This window comes from Sorex fumeus, unplaced genomic scaffold, assembly GCF_029834395.1.
Source record: "Sorex fumeus unplaced genomic scaffold, SorFum_2.1 ptg000007l, whole genome shotgun sequence".
Taxonomy (NCBI): Eukaryota; Metazoa; Chordata; class Mammalia; order Eulipotyphla; family Soricidae; genus Sorex; species Sorex fumeus.
The window spans coordinates 51,116,809-51,132,644 of NW_026606064.1; the positions used below are offsets into that span (position 1 = coordinate 51,116,809).

Here is a 15,836-nt window from a genome sequence, read left to right on the forward strand (position 1 = left end):
CAGTCTGCATCCCCCAGAACCCTTTCCTGCAGCCCCGTGTGGGCAGAGGTGATGCTGGTGGTGTTTGCAGGGGAGCAGGGGTGAAGGCTTGGCTGAGGAAGGGAGAGGATTCCCTTGTCCTTCCATAACCACAGGGAAGGAGCAGGGCGGGGACCTGAGGGGAGAGGCCACTTACGCTTTGCGAGGACTCGTTTCAGGATGGTCTGCAACTCGAAGGCAGAAATCTCTGCATCCTGTGCACAGAGAAGCAAGGGGTGTTGGTTACTGTACATGCAGCCAGGCCAGGGGCTGCAACGGGCACTTGCTCCCACCAAACGGTGGGTGGGGTGCATTAGCTAGGGAGGTCTTTCTTACAAGCCCCCAGGTGAAGGAGGGAAGGGAAGCAAGTGGCAGGTGGAGGAGGGAGCAGGGGTAGGTGGAGGAGGAGCGGGGGAGGAGGGAGCAGGTGAAGGAGAGGAGAAGGTGGAGGAGGAGCAGGGGGAGGAGGGAGTGGGGCAGGTGAAGGAGGGGAGGAGGAGCAGGTGAAAGAGGGAGCAGGGGTAGGTAGAGGAGGGGAGGAGGAGCAGAGGGAGGAGGGAGCAGGGGCAGGTGGAGGAGGGGAGGAGCAGGTGGAGGAGGGAGTAGGGGCAGGTGGAGGAGAGGAGTAGGTGGAGAAGGAGGAGGGGGAGGAGAGAGCGGGGCAGGTGAAGGAGGAGAGGAGGAGCAGGGGGAGGAGGGAGCAGGGGTAGGTGGAGGAGGGGGAGGAGCAGGTGGAGGAGGAGCAGGTGGAGGTGGGAGCAGGGGCAGGTGGAGGAGAGGAGGAGGAACAGGGGGAGGAGGGAGCAGGGGCAGGTGGAGGAGGGGGAAGGAGCAGGGGGAGGAGGAACAGGTGGAGGGGAGGAGGAGCAGGGGGAGGAGGGAGCAGGGGCAGTGGAGGAGAAGTGTAGGTAGAGGAGGAGCATGGGGAGGAGAGAGCAGGGAAGGTGAAGGAGGGTAGAAGGAGCAGGGGGAGGAGGGAGCAGGGGCAGGTGGAGGAGGGGGGAGGAGCAGGTGGAGGAGGAGCAGGTGGAGGAGGGGAGGAGGAGCAGGAGGAGGAGGGAGCAGGGGCAGGTGGAGGAGGGGAAGAGCAGGTGGAGGAGGGAGCAGGGGCAGGTCGAAGAGGGGAGAAAGAGCAGGGGGAGGAGGGAGCAGGGGCAGGTGGAGGAGGGGGAAGGAGCAGGGGGAGGAGGAACAAGTGGAGGAGGGGAGGAGGAGCAGGGGGAGGAGGGAGCAGGGGCAGGTGGAGGAGGGGAGGAGCAGTTGGAGGAGGGAGCAGGGGCAGGTGGAGGAGGGGGAAGGAGCAGGGGGAGGAGGAACAGGTGGAGGAGGGGAGGAGGAGCAGGGGGAGGAGGGAGCAGGGGCAGGTGGAGGAGGGGAGAAGCATGTGGAGGAGGAGCAGGTGGAGGGCGGGGGAGGAGCAGGTGGGGGAGGGGGCAGGTGGCAGCTGCCTATCCTTTGATGAGGCCTCTTCAGAGGGGCTCAGGTGGGCTCCCTGGAGGGACATTCGTGAGAGAGCTGGATTCTGGGCAGGGAAGGAAGATGGTGTTCACTCTCTATCTCTGTCTCTGTCTCTCTCTTCCAGAAGTTGTTGGGAAGGAAGAGAAGTGACTAGTTGGCAGTGATGACATCCTTAACAGCCACAGTGGTTTCAAGAGCAGGGAAGTCTGATACTCTCCTCAGCCACCTGCATTCTGCAGATTTAAAAATCCTTCCCTCCCTCTGTATGCTGTTGTGGAAATCAAGGAAATTTCTGCATCACAAGGTGAGGCCCAGAATCCTAAGGCAGGGGACATATGCAAATGTGAAAAGGGGGTCCCAGGCTGCTTGGTGCAGTCCTCTGGGGGAGGTTTTGGGAGGCCAGGGAGAAATCTGTGTTCCCCCAATCAATGGATCCCTCCTGGCTTTGGAGCAGTGCCCTCCACCCCCAGTCCAACACACACAAACACACACACACACACACACACACACACACACACACACCACACGCTGAAGGGATGTCTACTTGAGGACAATGACTTGAAGACAATGATGGTCTTCTCTGGGTCAGCCAGAGAGTGCCTCCCAGGGATCTGGGGAGTCTTACCTCCCCGGCCAGTTGGGCAAAGAGCCTCCTGAATCCATCATCGATGTCTTCTTCGTTGACGCTAATCTGGAAGATGAGGGCCAGAGGGGAGGAGGGCTGAGCCCAGGGAAGAGAGTTGCCCGCAATCCCTTCCAGGAAACTCCTCCTTCTCAGGGACCCTTCTCTGCCCCTTTCAGATCAAGATCACGGACAGTGTGAAGAGTCAAGGGAATATTTCTGGGTCAGATGAGAGAGGGGATATAAACTAGGGGGCAGATTTGTCAGTGCCGGCATCCCTAATGGCTACGGAGGGTTCACAAGCAGGGAAGTGGGGCAGAATGGGAGGAATCCCAAGAGTTGCAGTACCTCTTCAATGTTGGCATCGATTTCATCATCCACAATTCTGAAACAGAGGGAAATTGGAGTCACAAGAAGGGAGGGTGAAAAGGAAGTGCGGAAAAATCACCACCAGAATGGGAAGTGAGGCGTTCAAAGCTGAGGGGGTGTTTATGTAGCCCACGTTTCTGGGATCTCACATCTTAATGCAGCAGGAGTTAAGGTGGGGGCCAGGAGGGGGGTAGGGAGAGAGAGAGAGAGAGAGAGAGAGAGAGAGAGAGAGAGAGAGAGAGAGAGAGAGAGAGAAACAGAAAATTGGGAAGAGAGCAAGAGAGGCAGAGACAGAGAGAAGAGAGACAGAGACACAGGGAGAGACAGAGATGAGAGACAGGAACACAGAGACAGAGATAGAGTTTAGAGAGACAGGGATACAGACACAGAGATAGAGAAAGACAGAGAGAGTTGAGAGAGGAGAGAGAGGAGAGAGCAAAAGAGGAGAGAGACAGAGATAGAAAGGAGAGAAGAGAGAGAGTGAGAGCAAGAGAGAGAAGAGAGAAGAGAGAGAGCGAGAGTGAGCGAGCGAGCTCTCCTCAGGCTGAATGCACGCTTCATATGCAGGGGATCGATTTGATCCATTGCTGCTGGGTGCAGCTCAAAAACAAACAAAGGAAACAAGACAAAAGTTTCTTCAGGGTCTAGAGGCTCCTCAGGACTGTACAGTGGATAGGGCGTTTGCCCTGCATGTGTCTGATCCAAGTTTGACCCCCAGCACCTCTGAGCACTGCCAGGAATGATCCCTGAGCTCAGAGCCAGGAGTGAGCCCTGAGCACCACTGGGTGTGGCCCCCTCCTCTCCCCACAAAATGTTTCTTTAATATGTCCTCAAATCACACACTGACGCCTGGGGAGGAAACGGACATTGAAAGGAACAGAAGTGCGTGACGGGAGGAGGGCGGGAGAGGGCGCCTACTGGTAGTCCGCCTTCTTCTCCGAGAAGACCCGGATGCAGAAGTCCCCATCCTTGTTGGGCTCGAAGGTGGACGGCACCACAATGTACTCCCCGGGGGGCAGCTTGAAGCGGTTGAGCACCTCCCGCAGGTTGATAAAGGTGTCTGACCGCTCCCTCGCTCTGTTAGTCAGGAAGAATTTTTTGCTGAGATGGATGTTGGTCTGTCCCATTAGCTGAGGAAGAAGCGGAGACAAGAGGGGGTGAAGGATGGATGATTCTCCCAACCCAGCCCTTTCGGCTACTCGACGGGGGGCCCTGGGAAAGGCCAGTTGGGGGCCACTGAGGAGTCCCACAGGGAATCCCACATCAACCCCACTGGATGCTGAGAGGCCCAGCTCCCCTCGGGGGGTGGGTCATCTGTCCGTTTTTCTCTCTGTGACCTTTGAGGCAAGTGGGGTACACATGGCAGGACCCCGCGGAGTTCTATATGCCAGGCCTGGGGGCTGCACTGCTGGAGGGTGGGGCACCCAGTGGCCTCAGAACAACTGTGTCCTTTATTTGTCTGAGGGGTCACACCTAGCAGTGCCTGGGGGACCAAGAGAGGTGCTGGTATTCGAACCATCACTGCAGCCGTAGCTGTATGAAAGGCGAGAGCCTTCTCCTCTGCACCATCTCTCTGGCCCATGGCCACAGCTCTCAAGACAGCCCCCGCTCAAATGTGACCCTCGTCATGTCCGTTCAGGCCAGCCGTGGACCTCCTACGTGCTGTTTAGGTAACTCTGCCCATCTCTGCAAGAGGCCAGGGAGGTGCATGGGCTTCAGTTGTACCCGAAAAGGACATTTGGAGGATGGGAAACTTCTCCATGCTCGCCTGGCCTGGCAAACGGGAGCTGGGAGCCGGAGACAGCACTTCCTGCAACCCCCTCTGGGCTCTGTGCAGTGTTCCCTTGACTGAGGAGGGGGTGGTCCAATCACAGTTCAACCACACCTGGCCTCGGGGAAGCCTCGAGGCCTGTGGGATTCGCCGACACACTTTTTTTCCTGGGCTCAGACCAGTGGGGAGACACTACTCCCTGGGGTTCCAGAGGGCTGGGGCCAATCCATCTTAGCTACCACCCCCTACCCAAGCTTCACAGATCCCCAAAGGGGAGGTGCAAGACTTTCACTTGCCAGTGGACCAGAACTTCCGGGGACCTGCCGCCACACGTACCTCCTCAGGGACCTGCCAAGATAAAGAAGAACACGCTGGAGTCAGAGAAGCAGGCAGACACGCCGTCACCATCCACCATACCCCCTCCTGGCCCTGGCGCCTTCAGTGACTCGGATGGCACCAAAAAGGCGATTTGACAAGCGACTCAGAGCACTTCCACACAGGAAACAAATGAAGCCAGCAGTCCACATGGCCGTGGTGGGGCCGGGCTGCTCTGGACTTTGGTGCAGGATGAAAGGAAGAGGCTGGGGGTCAGTGTCTCTAGAGCAGACGATGCCTGGCAGGAAACAGAACGGCCGAGGGTCTCCTGCCCCGAGTTCTTCTACTTCCAGGCCATAGCGGGCTGGGTGCTGACCAGCTGCCTCCTTGGCTCAGTTCCAGCTTGCCAACGTTTATCTGATGAGCCCAGAGTATTCTGGTCTCAGCCTGCGTCTTCTTTGGGCTCTAGAGATGATTGGTGGCCTCCGCAGTGCCAGGTCTGGGTCACGGGAGAAGGGACATGGGGAGGCAGCTGGAAAGGGCGGGACTCTGGGAGCCTGGCAGTGGGGACCCTGCCTGGTGACCAGCCAACTGCAGGGACCTTCCCACGTGACTACTCCAGGGACAGCTGGGCTGCTGGCTTTGCTTGTTCTGTCTGGGGGGCCATCTCCAGTTATTTTTATTTATTTGTTTATTTTCATTATACTGTGAGATGGGCTGGAGCAATAGCACAGTAAGTAGGGCATTTGCCTTGCACGCGGCCAACCCGGGTTTGATTCCTCCGTCCCTCTTGGAGAGCCTGGCAAGCTACCGAGAGTATCCCCATCCGCACTGCAGAACCTGGCAAGCCCCCCGTGGCGTATTCGATATGCCAAGAACAATAACAAGAAGTCTCACAATGGAGATGTTACTGGTGCCCGCTTGAGAAAATCAATGAACAATGGGAGAGCAGAACTACAGTGGTATTGTGATATACAGTTACAAATTAGATCACGCTTGGGTTTGGGTCACCCAATGTTCTAACACCCATCCCTTCATAGTGTACTTTTCCCACCACCAATGTCCCCAGTTTCCCTCCTGCCACCCTCTACCCTCAGTTTGTTTCTATGATAGACATCTCTCTCTCTCTCTCTCCCCCCCCCTCTTTCTCCCTCTCCCTCTCTCTTGCTTGCTCGCTCACTCGCTTGCTTGCTCTTTCCATTTGGGCATTATGGTTTGCAATACGGCACTGAAAGGTTATCATGTCTATTCTTTTACCTCCTTAGTCAATTCTTGTCCAGAGTGATCATTTCCAACTATCATTGTCATAGTGGACCCTTCTCTATCCTAACTGTCCTCTCTCCCCCCACTTATGGCAGGCTTCCAACTGTGGGTCAGTCCTCCTGGCCCTCATTTCTACTGTCCTCGGGTAACAGCCTCATACTATGCTTTTTATATCCTACAAATGAGTGCAATCATTCTACATCTGTCCCTCTCCTTCTGACTCATTTCACTCAGCATGTCTGTCTATTTATAAGCAAATTTTATGACTTCATGTCTCCTGATGGCTGTGCAGTATTCTGTTGAGTTATTTTATTTTTAATGGGGGGAGCTGGTTAAGGCCTCACTTGGTGCTCAGGGATCACTCTTGAGGACTGGACTGGGTTTGTCTCAGGCAAGGCGAGTGAGTGCCTTGACCCCTGTGCTCTCTCTCTGGACCTCACCTCCAGACCCTGCCTGATGGCTGCCATGTCCAAGGGGCTGTGCTAGCATTCCCCGCCTCACCTCATAGATGCCAAAGCCAATGGTGTGCATGTCCTCGCCCATCTTCCTCTGGCGCCGCCGGTGCTTCTGGATGAGGCCCACCAGGAAGGTGCAGCCGCTCTCCCCGTCCTCCTGATCCTCGTCCTCCTCCTCCAGCTTGATGAGGTACTGGGGGTTCATCCAAAACGTGTCTGTGTGGGCGTTGGGACAGTGTGTGAGTGAAACCCAATTGTCAACAACTTTGTAACTGTATATGTTCCTGTGATTCAAGAATAAATAAATTATAAAACAAAACAAAAACCCAAAGAGTATCTGTGGCCAGATCATAGGGGCATCAGTACCCAGTGCCTGCTTGAGCAGGGGTGCCCGGGGGAGGGGAACACAGAGCAGGGGTGCTGCCCTGGGCAGGGGGTGAGAATTGCAGCACCTCCTGGGCATCGGGTTCAGGGTGGAGGAGGCTGGGTGGTCTCAGGTCCCCACCAGGGGCCCACAAACACCTGAGCACAGTTTCTGGATTCTTGTTCATCCGGGCCTGGACCCTTGGAGGGAGGTCAGAGGTCTCTGGCCTCTGCTCTTTCAGAAACTTCTTTATAAAGGACGGTCCAAAAGTTCGTTCATCCCGCCTACTACAGATGGAAACTTAGTGACCAAGAGCTTCCACAAGCAAGGCCAGGTGTGAGGGTTGTAGGACTGAATCTCCAGGCTGCATGGTGGCAGAGGACCCGGGCTGTCCCTACCCGGGACAGCCCAGGTCCCCGCCCACCCTGCAGACTGGCTGTCATGCCCACAATTTGCCTCCGGGTGTCATCTTAGCGCACCAACAGCCCTGGCCCAGAGACTCCTAATTGAATCCCAAAATGGACTATTGCCATATAGAGATGTCTCTAGAACCCAACTATTTACAATCTAGAAATTTACATTTACAGTCATAGCTGTGCAAGCTCTCATGATATTCAAAATGAGCAATGGAAAATCAATTATCTAGGGTCTGCCGCTGGCAGGTAGGCTTAAATGATGGTGGAAAATGTTGAGCAAAACATAATGCCCCAAATTAGAAAGAGAGTATTGGGGAAATTGTCTGCCATAGAGGCAGGGTGAGGACTGGGATGTGGGTGGTGGAAAATGTGCACTGGTGGAAGGATGGGTGTTCCAACATTGCATGGCTAAATCTCAAACATGAAAGCTTTGTAACTCTATCTCACGGTGATACAATTAAAAAAAAAAGTAATGTGAAGTTCATGCCCAATTCAATCAGCGTAATCAATGGCTGAGCAAATAGCAGTACCTCTACATTATTAAAAACAGAAAAAGTTCGTTCATGTTTAAGGAGAGTTACACTGGTTTCCTCCCATCTGAATGGGGCAAAACTAAGTGTGAGAGGAGACCATCACCTCATGTAGGAGTTGGCAAATGAGGAGCGTGGGGCTGTGGGTAGACTGTTCTTATAAATAAAACTTTATTGGGACATGGCCCTGCCCACTTGCTACCACAGTGGAGTGGAGGGGACCGCCCTCGAGCATGGTGGGAACATCCCTGAAAGGCCCACAAAGTCCTGGGGTCTGGTCCTGGCAGGGACACTGCCTGTCAGCTGCCCTGGGTCCATCTGCTCGTATTGTGTGGCCTGTGAATGATGCCATAAATACCCAGATGGCTCCTGGCAGGATAAAGGTTCCCCGCCCCAACAGACTGAATGGTTCTCAAAGTCGAAAGCATTTGCTAAGTGGGTCCTTCCTTACAAGAACTAGTTGATCCCTGATGTAGCAGGTGGGAGAGAGACGGGGCGAGGGGGTGTGACGGGCAGCATCAAGGGCCTTCCACATCGGATCCTCCATTTGTGGCCGCGTACATGTATGTGAGGAGGTGCTGGTCAACCAGGCCCATCTGGGCAGGGGCTCTGTGGCCTGGGGAGGCTGCGTTAGCCTTCATTACCCATTTGGTAGCTAGCGCCCTCTTGACCATGAGTGGCCACCAGGGTGTAAGACAGGCTCTGGTCAGTTAGCCCACTGCAGTTCTGGCCTAGGCAGCTGTGCCCCTTGGGCAAGTCACCTGACCCCTCTAAGCCTCAGGACCCCTCATTTGAAAGTGGGCACAGGACCAGTCAGCATCTGCCTCAGGAGCCTGCAGTAGGCCTCGAGGGAGTAATGGATTTAGTTCTATGTGTAAATAATGCAATCACCACGTAGGGCGCTTCACTGAGCCTCACTGGCCATTTCTGTGGGGGACAGAAACAGTCCAGATTCTGCCTGGTGGGGAGATGAGTGTGTGCAAAAGGCCAAGAGCAGAGAAGAGTGACGGTCACTTGGAGCAGGGAGGCAGGGGGACTCTGGGACCAGAAGCTTCCCAGCTCGGGGTTCTCACATGCACTCACACACATGCATATACATACACATGCGCGTATATGCACACGCACACATATGCACACACATGCACATATTGTACATACACACTCACGCACACTCATACATACATGCACACATGCACACACACGCACACTCATGCTTACACTCATGCATGCATACACTTGCACACATATGCTCACACATGCACACACATGCACATACACACACTCAGACTCACACACACAGCACACAGACACACATCACACACTCATAGACATACACTGACACAGGCACACATTGCACACTCATACATAAATACCATACACTCACACTCATACATCACCCACATCACACACTAAAACTCACACATATATCACACATACTCATACACATCACTCACACACTTATACATTCACACACATCACACTTGCACACATCTCTTTATTCACACACACACACACACACACACACACTCACACACAGTCTCACACACAGTCTCACATGCGCACTACCCCACCGCCTTACTTGGGAAGTTCCTGCAGCCGCCAGCGGTGGAGCCCCGCCGCCAGCTGCCGTCCATCTTGGTGAGTTTCCACTTCTTATAGGACTCGCTGGTGAGCGTGTCAGGGGTGAGGTTGCAGATCTCCAGGCGGGAGTAGTGCCTCAGGAAGTCGCCGAAGGACATCCTGGCGAGAGCAGGCACAGAGCCAGTTTACCAGAGGGTGCTCCCAGGTGCAGAGAGAGCCCAGGACTGGGTGATGGAACCAGTTCCTAATGCTCTCTGCTGTCGGGACACAGTCCACATACTGGAGGGTCGTGTGGAAACTCATCCAGTTTGACTGGTAGATGGATGTGGGGGGTCTCAGAGGGGCCCAGACTCAGAAGGCAGTGGCTCGTGGGGAAGGCCCTATCTCTCCCTGTTTTCTCTGATATCTGATATAACAGCAGCAGTTCTTCTTGGCCTTCTTTGAGGGGGGGGGGGGGTCAGCAGTGGTTTGGCCCACATTTCCAGTCCTCAGCCTATTTCTGGGTTTGTGCTCAAGGAGCACTCCGGGTGGTACTGGGGGTGCTGGGGAAGGAACTCAGGTTGGCACAAGGCAAGCACCCCGAACTATCTCTGGCCTTCTCAGCTTTCCTTAGGGAGCTGCTCAGTTTGGGATGCACCAATGGAAACTTTTTAGCTGTGGGTTGCATAACACATGGAAAACAGCCCCCTGGAGCAGGACTCCACATTCCTGGGCCCTGACCAAGGCCCTCTCACACAGGGTCCAGCAACACCCCTTGGAGCAGCCCCCTCTGCCCCACAACCTTACCAGAACTCCCCGTCTTCCTGACGCATGGTCAGCCTCTCCCGCACCTCTGGGTCGATAGTGTTCCAGTTGGGGCAGCTGGAAAACCAAGCAATGGGAGAGGCATGGGAAACGGGGCTGGAGACCAGGGACACTCTGTTGACTGCCTCTGAGGGCCCAGACTGCAGAAAGGAGGGCAGAAAACGAGAGCTGCAAGGGAGCAGGAAGACCAGAGAGAGAGAGAGGGAGTGACAGAGACATACAGACAGAGACAGAGAAAGACAGAGAGAGAAACAGAGATACAGATACAGAGACAGAGAGATAGAGAGAGACAAAGACAGAGAGACAGAGAGCGGTAGACAAAGAGAGAATGTGCGGGGAGGGAGGAGTGGGGTGGGGGAGGCTGCATCGTTGGCCCAGTTCTTTTTTCCAGGACAACTGAAAGATTGAAAGAGAAGCAGCTCATCTGGGCCTCTGACGCAGGCCTGAGGGCGCTGCTGTCTGTCTGGGGAGGCAGAGGTGCCAGGAACGGGCAGGGAAGGGGACACAGAACTGGAGGTGCTGGAGTGAGGAGGAGGGAAAGGGAGGTGAGGAGGGGGAGGAGGACCACAAAGAGGAGAGGGAGAGGGGGAAGGGGGAGAGCAGGAGAGGAGACAGGGCAGAAGGAGGAGGGGCAGGACTACAAAAAGAAGTAGGAGGAAGAGGAGGAGGAAGAGGAAGAGAAGGAAGAAGAGGAGGAGGGAAAGGAGGAGGAGGAGGAGGCAGAGAAGGAGGAGGAGGCGGAGGATAAGGAGGAGGAGGAGGAGGAGGAGGAGGAAGAGGAGGAGGAGGAAGAGGAGAGGGGCAGGGAGAAGAGCTTGACTGATGATCCAACTGAGATTTCACCCAGAATTTTCAAAGGCAGGAAGTCTGGGCTGTTTCTGGTCTCAGGAATATCCCTCAGAAGAGAGCAAGCTCTGGGGGGGGTCAGAGCAAGGAGAGGCGGTGTAAGGAAGGACACCCAGGCTGCTGGGAGGCGCTGGTTAGGCTTGGGGGACCCCCGGAACCCCAGCAGAGCCGCAGAAGAACCCTGTCCTCTTGGCCCCTGCCACCCTCACTGTCACTCACTTGTCACTCCACTTCCCTGTCCACTCCACCTGGCCCCAGGGGTTGCGGATGCGGATCAGCTTCTGCAGGCTCCCTCGGCTGTCCACCTGCAAGGGACAGAGTCAGCGCTGCGTGGGGACAAGTCAGGCCCAGGTGTGCAGTGGCACTGGGTCCCCGAACAGCATTGTATCAATATAGTCAGGATTGATCGTCGATTTGCTCGAGCGGGCCCAGTAACGTCTCCATTGGAGACTTTGTTGTTACTGTGTCTGGCATATCGAATACTCTCGGTAGCTTGCCGGGCTCTCCGAGAGGGGCGGAGGAATTGAACTCGGGTCGGCCATGTTGGCCGCGTGTAAGGCGTGTAAGGCGAATGCCCTACCTGCTGGGCAGGATTAATCCTGCTAATTGTACATTAGTCATATGCAGTATATTAACATAATACACGAGTATATTGCACCTTGCATGCCTTATGTACAATATTTAATATTGGACATAAGAGACACACTATTTGCACACATATTTATATATATTCACAGATAATATCTATTTTATGTAATGTCACAGCATGTGTTTATCTGAATATTAGTCGTTATATGTATGATAATTATTATTCTTAGGCTGGAGCGATAGCACAGCGGGTAGGGCGTTTGCCTTACAAGCGGCCAACATGGCTGACCCGAGTTCGATTCCTCTGCCCCTCTCGGAGAGCCCGGCAAGCTACCGAGAGTATTGGATATGCCAGACACAGTAACAACAAAGTCTCCAATGGAGACGTTACTGGGCCCGCTCGAGCAAATCGACGATCAACGGGAGGGCCTTTACCTTTTTACCTTACATCTCAGGAGTTGCTGAGGTTTACGCCTATTGGGGTTTTTGAAAATTTAACTTCTAGAAACCTCAGAAGAAAAACTCTACTCAGCAGAGAGGAAATCTGTCGTTCACACCCAGAGAATGAGCTGAACCAGATGGGGGTAGGGCGACAGTGCGGTTTTCACTATGTACGCACTCTTCTCTACAAACACAGGAATACTTTCAAGAAAAAAAATCAGTGTGATTTTTAAATGGTCTCTGGTATTCCTGCATTATCTTAAATGCTATTAAATTGAGAACCTTGTATCAAAACCACTTTATCGTTGAAATTTGCCTGGCTGCTCTCCTTGGGGTAAAGGGAGACACAGTAACAACAAAGTCTCCAATGGAGACGTTACTGGGCCCGCTCGAGCAAATCGACGATCAACGGGAGGGCCTTTACTTTACTAATTATTATTCTTGCTACTCTGGGGTTCCTTAATCTTTACACTCGTAGTATTTATAAACAGCAAGGCGAGCAGTGCGCTTATGACAGTGTGTCGAGGATGGTCTCGACACTCGATCACAGCAGCCCAACAGAATTTTTTCTAATTTGCTTAATGTTTTGAACACACTCCCCCCCTCCCCCCCTTGTCAGTGCTCAGGGCTCACGGGGCAGGGGGCGGGGTGCAGGGCTGGAACGTGGGGCCTCCCCGTGTCACTCTCGGGCCCGCGACTGGTAAGAAGAGAGCCAGTCCAGAGCAGGGGCACCAAGGCTTTTACGAGAGCAGCTGCGAAAGCGTTCCCAGGGTTGTCAGGGCCTGGCCGGATCCAAGTGCCTCAGTGCAGCCAGGAACGGGGTCCGCGTCGCGGGAGCGGCCAGGCGCGCCGTGGCCAGCAGAGGGCAGCAGAGGGCAGCGTTGCCCACGCTCTCGGCCCAGCTCCGGGTGGACAGCGGGGGAACGGAGTGGGGGGGGGGGAGGGGGGATGATGGGGTGTACACTCCGCGCAGTCCCGGGCCCACACCACGTGGTGTGTTCGGGTCAGAACGCGCCCGCAAGCTCCCTGCAGGCTCACCTCCTCGGCGCCAGTGACGGAGTACGCGTGGCCCTTCACCAGCTTCTGGAAGGTGACGGCCTCCGAGTCAGCGGCGCTGGTGATCTGGAAAGATGAGAGCGCAGGCCTGGAGGGTACACCCTCTCCCCTTCCCTCCTAGCAGCACCCACCAGCCAGCCCGGAGGGTGCACCCTCTCCCCTTCCTCCCCCCCAGCAACACCCTGACAGACAGCCCTGTGGAAGGCAGGGGAGGAGGGTACAAGGTGCAGGGCTGAGCGGCCAGAATGCATGGGGTCTTGTACACCCCAACACCTGAGTCTGCAGGCGGAGGGGCTGGGGGAGGGCGGCTCAGGACCCACACTGAGCCCTGATGGACCCAGATGTGCCCGCCCTCCCCACCCCCTGCAGGGCCTGGTTTAGGGCCTATGCTCAGCCTTTGCTCTGTTCTGCTTCAGTTTCCTCCAGGTAGAAATGGGGGGGTAGGTGGGGGGAGGGCTGCGGGACAAAGGGCCTTTTTGCCTCTGTTTGGTCTGTGGGGAAAGTGTTTGAATCTCTGCTCAAAGTTAGAGAGTTAGGCCTGAGGGCTGGGCCTCTGTCCCTGGGGGCCAGTTTCCAGATTGGACAGGACCCAGGAGCAGCACATGGCCCTGGCCTGGTGGCCTGTTGGGGACAGATATTGACTGCCTGCCTGCCCCAGGAGAGGTTGCCAACAGCTAGCCTGAGGAGTTGGGTCCTTCCTGTTCTGGCAGAAGTCTTAATTATTTTTTTCCCTAAATTTAAAAGTTTATGCCTTTAACCCATAGAATTCCTTTATTTGTCCTTTTTTGGGGCCACCCCTAGCAGTGCTCAAAGATAACTTCTCGCTCTGCGCTGAGGAATTACTCCTGGCGGTGGTTGGGGACCATATGGGATGCTGGGGATTGAGGCTGGGTCTGCCACGGGCAAGGGCAAGTGCCCTACCTAGTGTACTATCGCTCTGGCCCCCAACTTCATATTTTTTTTAAACTTGATTTGCGGCACCGTGATTGACACACGGTGGGTGAGGGGGTTCTGTGCAGGCATGTCTGGGTGGGAGATCTTCCCAGCTGCAGTGTTGGGGGGCTGTAAGTGGCAGAGAAAATGTCCAGTGTGGTCTTTCGGGGACCTGGCAGAGGGCCCTGTGTCCTGCAAGGGTGATTACACTAGAAGCTGAGGGTGGGGACTAGGGACGAGTGTCTGGATACTCCGGGCTGCAATCAGGCTACCCAGGATTACAGGGCAGGGGTGGCTGGGCCGAGGTGCTGGTAGGAGCCAGAGGAGCAGGTATGGGGTGTGGGGGGCTGACTCACGTCAATGGAGCAGCCCAGGAGGGACCCTTTCTGCAGGGCCTTCTGGATGATCCGGAACAGGTTGGGCGGAGCCTTGTTCAGCTCGTACCACTCCGCGATGCCTCCGGTGAAGTCCTCGAAGCCCTCGGTGGTGGCACCCCCAGAAAGGGCTTCATAGCACCCATTGATCCTGGGGTGTGGTGGAGGGAGATGCTGCTGCAGCCGGTGCCACATCGCTCCCCCTGCAGATGCCCCCCCCCCCACCTCACCCCTTTGCTGGATGCTCTGAGAACTCCGCGCATGCCCACGAAGGCCAGGTGGCATTTCCACAGCATAGCTTTTGGCGAGGGGCGAGGCTCCCCCCCTCCCAATCCCCCCCCCCCCACCAGGGAGTGCTACCACCACTACCGCCAGGAAATGCTTAGGAGACTCAGTGCTACTCCCAGCCGTACTCAGACAACTCGGCCAGACACTTCAATGCCTGGGTTTGTGGGTGCCCACGCTGCTCTGAGCAGTGTGTGTGTGTGTGTGTGTGTGTGTGTGTGTGTGTGTGTGTGTATGTGGGGGGGGGGTGACTGGACTCAGGGTCTTACACATGCAAGGCACGCAGCCCAATCCCTGAGTTAACCCCCTTGCTCTTCCGTTGTGATGCTTTGAAAAAAATCTCCAGCATCTGGACTTGGAAGGCCCTGGTCAAAAATCCCATCCAGCCACCCCCTTTGATCCTGGCAGGAGATTGGAGTGGGCTCCTGAGTGTTTGGCCTTTATAACTTGCCAAGGACAGACAGTGCGGTCACGGGCAGTTGCCCTGCCCTGGGCACTGTGCTAAAGTGAGGGGGGGGGGGTGACCTCAGGGTGCAGGTGGGCATCCAGAGGCTCCTCCACTTCTGCTTTTATCCATGAGACTTAGGGGTGTGGCTGACTCTCACACTGGACATGGCAGACAGTCCTGATCCCTGCCGGGGCTGGCAGGGGCAAAAATCTCTAAAGCCGAGTGTCCAAGGCTCACCAGCTGGATGAGCTCAACCAGGGAGACTGGGAAACTATCTCTCTCTCTCTCTCTCTCTCTCTCTCTCTCTCTCTCTCTCTCTCTCTCTCTCTCTCTCTCTCTCCTCTCTCCTCTCTCCCTCCCCAACCTACCTTCCTTCCTTCCTTCCTTCCTTCCTTCCTTCCTTCCTTCCTTCCTTCCTTCCCTCCCTCCCTCCCTCCCTCCCTCCCTCCCTCTCTCCCTCCCTCCTTTCTCCCTTTCTTCCTTCCTTTTTTCTTCCTTCCTTCCTTCCTTCCTTCCTTCCTTCCTTCCCTCCCTCCCTCCCTCCCTCCCTCTCTCCCTCCCTCCTTTCTCCCTTTCTTCCTTCCTTTTTTCTTCCTTCCTTCCCTTTTCCTTCCTTCCTCTTTATTATACTTTAGGTAACCTGGATACAATAGTGTCACTACTTATGATACTAATGTACCAAGTTACTATAATCCCCACCTTCCCACCACCTAAGAGCCCAAGACTCTCCCCACTGCCCTTAAAGTACCTTCAGTTACCTCTCCAAATAGAGATTCATTTTTCCATCGGAAGCACTGTGATTTACAAGACTGCTAACGATGGGGCTTCCCGCGTGTGACAAGGGGACCATGCCTAATTAGCACATCGCTGGGATCATTCCCATGGCTTTCCTAGCTCTG

At 55.3% G+C, this 15,836-nt stretch overlaps 1 protein-coding gene across 1 annotated transcript in view; it reads right to left on the minus strand.

Moving 5' to 3' along the window:
* Positions 1-15,836, minus strand: part of CAPN2 (calpain 2) — a 58,370-nt gene that overhangs the window by 11,524 nt on the left and 31,010 nt on the right. The window contains exons 5-15 of the mRNA XM_056131336.1: positions 14,187-14,355; positions 12,880-12,963; positions 11,032-11,117; positions 9,949-10,023; positions 9,161-9,321; positions 6,318-6,487; positions 4,575-4,586; positions 3,386-3,597; positions 2,447-2,483; positions 2,102-2,167; positions 176-233 (exon numbers count right to left, since the gene is read on the minus strand). Coding sequence (XP_055987311.1) covers positions 176-233; positions 2,102-2,167; positions 2,447-2,483; positions 3,386-3,597; positions 4,575-4,586; positions 6,318-6,487; positions 9,161-9,321; positions 9,949-10,023; positions 11,032-11,117; positions 12,880-12,963; positions 14,187-14,355 — 1,130 coding nt within the window. The remainder of the gene's footprint in view (positions 1-175; positions 234-2,101; positions 2,168-2,446; positions 2,484-3,385; positions 3,598-4,574; positions 4,587-6,317; positions 6,488-9,160; positions 9,322-9,948; positions 10,024-11,031; positions 11,118-12,879; positions 12,964-14,186; positions 14,356-15,836) is intronic.